This window comes from Humulus lupulus, chromosome 6, assembly GCF_963169125.1.
Source record: "Humulus lupulus chromosome 6, drHumLupu1.1, whole genome shotgun sequence".
NCBI lineage: Eukaryota > Viridiplantae > Streptophyta > Magnoliopsida > Rosales > Cannabaceae > Humulus > Humulus lupulus.
The window spans coordinates 155363559-155369985 of NC_084798.1; the positions used below are offsets into that span (position 1 = coordinate 155363559).

The 6427-nt window shown below is 42.3% G+C and overlaps 1 protein-coding gene across 1 annotated transcript; it reads right to left on the reverse strand.

Moving 5' to 3' along the window:
• Positions 1 to 5516: 5516 nt before the first annotated feature.
• Positions 5517 to 6209, reverse strand: LOC133785575 (uncharacterized). The gene has a single exon (XM_062224797.1). It carries the CDS (start codon positions 6207 to 6209, stop codon positions 5517 to 5519), a length of 693 nt encoding a protein of 230 aa, XP_062080781.1.
• Between the last annotated feature and the right edge of the window lie 218 nt (positions 6210 to 6427).

A 6427-nucleotide genomic window follows, 5' to 3' on the forward strand; every position in this document is an offset into this window, starting at 1 on the left:
TTTTGAAAAAGGGTTGGTCATTTTATGTGACCGATCGCTTATAAGTGTAAGATCTTATTGATCACTCGTACAGACATGAGTCGTCCATTTATTACGAGAAATATAAGGGACTATGCGCAGCCAGTCATTTCTTGCCAATTATTGTATTTATTACAAGTATTTTCTCATTACGTGTGTTATTTTGCTGTATTACAATTTCAATTATTTTGCTTCGAGCAACATTGTTTAACACAGGTTTTGGTCAAGGCAAGTGACCAAGGACCTAAAGCTCCTCGATCACTTGGGGGGCATATAAGGTACAAGTAAGCAAAGCATATCATTAAAAGGTATGTAAACACATGAGCAAAATAAGAGAAAGCATGCTAGGGTACTTAGAGTATGTTTCAAAATATTTTTGTATTTTGTTAAATCAAACCAAAGTGTTATGCTAAGTTCGGTCATGCGAAAAAATATTATAATAAAATAACAATGTATTATAATATCATAAACGAATTACTTTACACCGTGAGTAGTACTGCTCAGATGTAATTGTATGATTAAAAGGAAAATAGCTGCCCATGCAGCAATAAAAAATTAATGTCTTTACATTACGACCCAGAGATCGTATACTTGAAAGATTAAAAGAAGTAGCAGACTACGAAGCCGGAGGATCTTGTGGGGTACCCTGGTCGACGACATCTGCAGTTTCATTGTCCACCCCGTCCATGCTAGTCGCCAAGGAGATTTCAGGCGAGGCAGGTACCCTTGCCCTCTCCTCTTCTGCCAGTCGAGCAACGCAGTGGACTATCTCGGCTTGCCTTGCGCGCTCGAGAAGGTAGCTGAAGTATGCCCCTTGGTTGTGTTTCCAGAAGTCATAAAAACACTTACTCGTGGCATTCTTGTACCTTTCCAAATTGCTGGCATTGGCTTTTTCAAGCTGCTCGATTCGGCCCTCCAAAGTTGTAGTCTCATGTCTGCTCGCGGTCAAGTCCTCTTCAAGCTTTTTAGCCGCGCGGTAATTGACACAGTTAGACTCCTTGAAGTTGTCTCTCTGCTCGACGGCCTTATCTAGAGCACTTTGCTTATCCTTCAACTCCTCAGCCATTTTGTTCTTCTCCCTGAGCACCGCCTCAAGCTGTTCAGCGTATTTCGCGTCGGCAGCTTTTTTAGTTCATCAGCATGTCGTTGCCCCAAAGATTTGGACTTCTCGGTGACGGTGCCCAAGCGTAGCCGGCCGGCAGTAAGGGTTAGAAATGCCTGCGATCAGAGCAAAGATTAGACTGACTGTAGAGTATAAAGGAAGCTGTCTCCACGGAAAAAGATAACTTACACTGGCAAATTCATTCAAGGCGCGAGTTAGGATTTGGTCGACGTCCATTGTCTCAATCGCAGCCATCACCTTTTGGCAGTGATCGTTCTTCACAATTTTTGCGACCCTGTCTTTGACCGATCTAAAGGCACGACTTGTTATGTCGCCCCTAGTAGAAGCAGCACCGGCCTGCTGAGTCTGATTAGTTGGGGCCGGTGGAGATGGTGTCGACCTGGAAGGAGCAGGGGAAGTCTGCTGCTCGAGAGGAGAAGAGGGTGGTGTTGCATTGGCTGTGGGTCCATCCTCTAGGAGGCCTGTAGTGCGAGACTTCTTAGCCTGAGGCATTTTACTGCTTTCTCCAGGATGCCTCTTGCTCGCTTTCTTTTTGCTCGCTTTCTTTTTGCTTGAGGGAGCTTTGGGAGCCTCAGGGGCGCTGTATATGTCGAACACGCACTCAAAGTCCATATCTGGAAAAGAAGCAAATATTCAAACAGTGAGATAGTATAAATAATTAAGTATGTTATGTCAGGAAAAGAAACAAAGGCAATTGTAAGTGAAATACCCGAGCTATCATTACTGGTCGCTACACTATATACTCTACTAGTCTTACACTCACTCACTGGCATGAAGAAGGCTGAATCTAAATTTGGAGCATACTTAAAATTGTCGTCCCCGTCAAATAAGTGACAGGGAATTGGCAAGCTATATAAGAGCGAGAGATCAGTACCGTTCTCGTTCGAAGATTTGTTGAGGGGCTCGAGAGGTTCGGTGGCCTTCTTTTTCCCTTTTCCCTTTGGGGCGGGGGGAGCAGCAGCCCGCAGGGTGCTGAAAGGTTCCCTGATTACTACTCCAGTGGCCCTCCTCGAAAGGGTTTGTTCCACGTCCAGGTACTGCTCGGGAACTTCTCCGCCAGTAGCACTCCCCACTGTTGACTCCCTCATGTCCTGATGATGGGCCAAAAGGCCGACCAGCCTAAGGTTAGCCTCTGTGACCAGATGCTTGACGCTTTTCTCCACATCAGTCATACTGGCCAAGAGGGTTGATCTTAGCTCCATGTCAGGAGTAGGGTCTGGTCGCAGCCATGGGCCTGAAAAGCATTAAAAGTCTAAGAAAGTGTAGAGAAAAAATTAAAGAAAGATTAACGATCAGTGGTACAAAGGTGTTACCTCCTTGAGTAAATGCCAGATTGTTCGCGACCATGTCAGTCGTAAGGAAATACTCCTGGTAGTACCTCCCCACGTTCGATATGTGAGTGGTGTCGATCAGGAAGGTGTGCCCTGTTTCCTGATGAAAAAAAATGAAAAAACCCCGTACCTTCTTGGTTGGGGTTAGACTTGAGGTCGAACAAATAATTAACCTCATGGGGTGTTGGCACATGCCATTTTTTGTGGCTATAAAGGATATAGAGTGCTGCAAGCATTCTATACCCTTTGGGAGTTATTTGGAAAGGGGCGACCCCGAAGTAGTTGGGTACCCCTTGGAAGAATGGATGAAGAGGCAAGGTAGCCCCTGCCTCAATATGGTATCTCAAACAGGCGCTGAAAGCGCTTCTGGGCATGTTCGCCCGTTGGTCTTGATTGGGTCGAACTAATGTCACCCCGGGAGTCCATATTTTCTAATGTAGTTGGCGATCAACCTGATCGTCACCCGGCTTTCAGGTACGACATACCATTCAACATCTGGTTGAATGGCATTTCGGGGCTGAGCATGAGTTTGGATATTGGGGTCAGGAATATTTTCTGCTCGACCACTAGGGGATGGAATTTCAGCCCGAGGAGCAGGCTGATTTGAAGGATTGGGAGTTTTCTTTATGGGCAGTAGTTTTTGCTCAAGCCATATTTTGAATAAGGAAGTGGCGTGAGAAAAGGGAATTTCAGGTATTAGCGATGACGGTTGCTCCTCGTCCTCAAGCAGCCGAGCTAGTAAGTCGTCATCGATGGGTCTTTCTCCTCCCCACGGATCTTGCATAAAAGCTGCGAACAGAGAAAGGGGGAGATAAGACGTAAAGCTTAGAAGCTTGTGTTGAAAGTTGGAATAACGTTGCTCGCGTATACGACCAGCAGCATTCTAACAGAAACACTAAGTTCTATACGAGCAGTTTGAAAAACAAATTGAAAAACGGAAGTAAAAAGTTTTTCAGGAAAAAGCTTTTTTGACTCCGAAAGGGCGGGAAAAACCCAGTTTTTCACCTAGCTTAAAAATCAAATTTTTACTTCGATTTTACGCCATAAATCTACAATCTCGACTACCAAACTAGCTCGTAACTCCTACAGAACAATATTTCACTACCCTATCAATCATCTGTCAACATGCAAACAATCCCCATACATTTTCAGCCAAGAACACGAAAGGGTTCAGAGATGAAAGCGAGCATAAGGCAGTTTCGTATGGTAACTCAAAAGACAAGAAAGTTCGTGAAACTTACTCAGATAAAGATTGAAGTCCAAAGGTGAAAGATTTTGAACATCTGAGCATAGATGCTTGAAAATTTCTGGGCTCTGGAGCATGAGTTCTTCAATGTTCTTCAAGAAGGCAAAAGTAGGTAAAAGGTAAAAATGATAACTTGGGGGCTATTTATAAAGATCAAGGCACGCTAAGAGAGGTAATCATGAGTTACTTTTTCTGAGCATGGGGAAGTGAAATGGTCGTCGGACACATTCTTGGGAAACCGAAAAGACCTAATTAGACATGATTGGTCACCTTTTTCGAGAAAGCATGGGCGGTTCTGACAGATTTCGTGGGGTATTCGAAGAGTCGATTTCGTAAGTTTACTTATTGCTGGTCGCGATAAATAAACTTCGGGGGCAAATGCTTACCAAAAAATGGCTATTGATGACGTGGAAAAGATTTCTCACACGTGGATTGACACGTGGCAAAATTGAAGGGCAAAGGTGCTGTTCGGCTATTAACCAGAAGCACACCTCATCGTCAGTGTTAAGTTTTTATACGACCAGGCTGATCGTGAAGCCTGATTTATTTCCTTCTTGAGTTGTAATCTAATATTAACTACATTTGAATATTTCTTCATAATTATCCTTGATACGCGATTATTAAGGAAAGATAGGACACGTTAGCATGTGTAACCCTCCTTGAGCCTATAAATATGCATGAAATAGTTCAAGGAAGGAACTTTTGGATTGATTATCTTTTTTGGCTTAATATTGAGAGAGAAAGAGCTATAGTGATTGTTCATCGTTCTATTGTAATCCTTCCAAGGTTTGTGAAACTCAAAGAACCCTAGTTCTTTGATCACGACTTTGAAGTTAAATAATAACAATACACTAAGTGAACGTAGGTTGTTACCAATCATTAGGGTCGAACCACTATAATTCCTTGGTGTTTTTTCCCTTTCCATTAGATTATCTTTTCAAGTGTCGTTTCATGTTTTGTCGTATATTTGACTCTGTGTCGTTGGCCAATTCGAGGGTTAACAACCTTTATTAAGTAAATCCATGTGTATCGAGTACAATCATCAACAATAGTGAGAAAGTATTTATATCCTTCTATACTAATAATGTGAAAAGGACCCCATATATCTAAATGAATAAGATCAAAAGGAAGTGCTGAAAGAGTATTATTAGAAACAAAAGGTAATTTCCTTTACTTTGAAAAATGACAGATACTACAATGTTTGTCATAGGGGTTTTGTACAGAAAAATCAAAAGACTTATTTAAGCTTTTGGTGATGGCCATAGAAGTGTGTCCTAACCGAGTGTTCCATTGAGTGGCATAAAAAACATTATTACACAAGATAGGTTGACTAAAATCAAAAGCAAGAGAGCTATCTTGTTGAATAGTGTATAGATTGCCAGACTTTTCAGCTGTCCCAATCCTCAAAGTCTCCTCCTGAATATTGCAATAATTAGAGTTGAAATTTAAAGTAAATGCAGCATTTTTAGTGAATGCAGAGACAGAAAATAGGTTAAAATGAAATGGAAGGATGTAAAGAACATTATGTAAAATAATGTGTGTTTATTCGGACAGTGCCAATGGCAGTGACAGAGATTCGGATTCCATTAGGCAGACAAACATGTTTTTGAAAGGGAATTGAATCAAAAGAATAAAAGAAAGATTTATTGTAGCATATATGGTGGGTAGCACCACTGTCAATAATCCAATTAAATGGAGAGAAATTACCAGCAAAGTTAGAAACAGGGGCTGGAGTAGAGTCTGAAGTTGTAGCACCTTTGTTCAAATGTTGAGTGAACAAGTTGATTAATTGTTGACATTAAGTTGTCAAAAGGTAGGGATCTAGGTCTTTGGTGGTAGTGGAAGCAATGTTGGCAGCAGCTTTGAGTTTTTCATGAGGCTTTCGAGGAGCACCATATCCAGGAGGGAAGCCATATAAGAAGTAGCACTTGTCAATTAAATGTCCAGGTCTATTGCAATGAGTGCAAAAGGGGCGAGGCTTCTTAGACCGAGGAGGGTGATATAGAGTTGTAGGTGTTGTTGCTGCAACAATGGTGGGAGTGGAATGAACGATGGTAGAGCCAAGAGTCCACTGGCTTTCTTCTTGAATGACCATAGAAAAGACCTTAGAGATGTTCGGGATAGGGTCAAGCAGAAGAATCTGAGCACGAATGGGATGATAAGACTCATTCAACCCTGTCAAAAACTGTAAAACTTGATCAAGATTGTAAAAATCATTGAGTTTTTCCATTGCTCCACAAGTGCATATGGCAGTAGGATGAAACTCAGCAAATTCATCCCAAAGAACTTTGATTTTAGTGAAGTAGGTTTGAACATCTTGGTTGCCTTGCTTGAGAGCAATAGCCGATTCTCTGAGTTGGAAAACTGTAGGCCCATTGCATCGATTGAAACGATCAGACAAATCTTTCCACATAGCAGCGGCAGTGGTACGAAACATGATGCTTTCGGCTATATTGGGGGAAACAGAATGTAAAAGCCAAGAGATCACCATGTTGTTACATCTGAGCCAATGGGATAGGTAAGGATCAGTGGGAGGGGGTCGGGGAGGGATCCATCGACAAAGGAAAACTTGTTTTTGGATGCTAGAGAGACAGAGATGCCTCTTTTCCAGGATTGATAGTTGGCACCAGTAAGAAGAGAAGCAGTGAGGATGAGGTTTGGGTGATCTGCCGAGCTCAAGAAGTAGGGAGTGTCTTCGACTTGGAGACG

Bases quoted from the DNA above. Each gene is read 5' to 3' on its own strand.
- LOC133785575 (XM_062224797.1), bottom strand. From the start codon at position 6,209: ATGGTGATCTCTTGGCTTTTACATTCTGTTTCCCCCAATATAGCCGAA.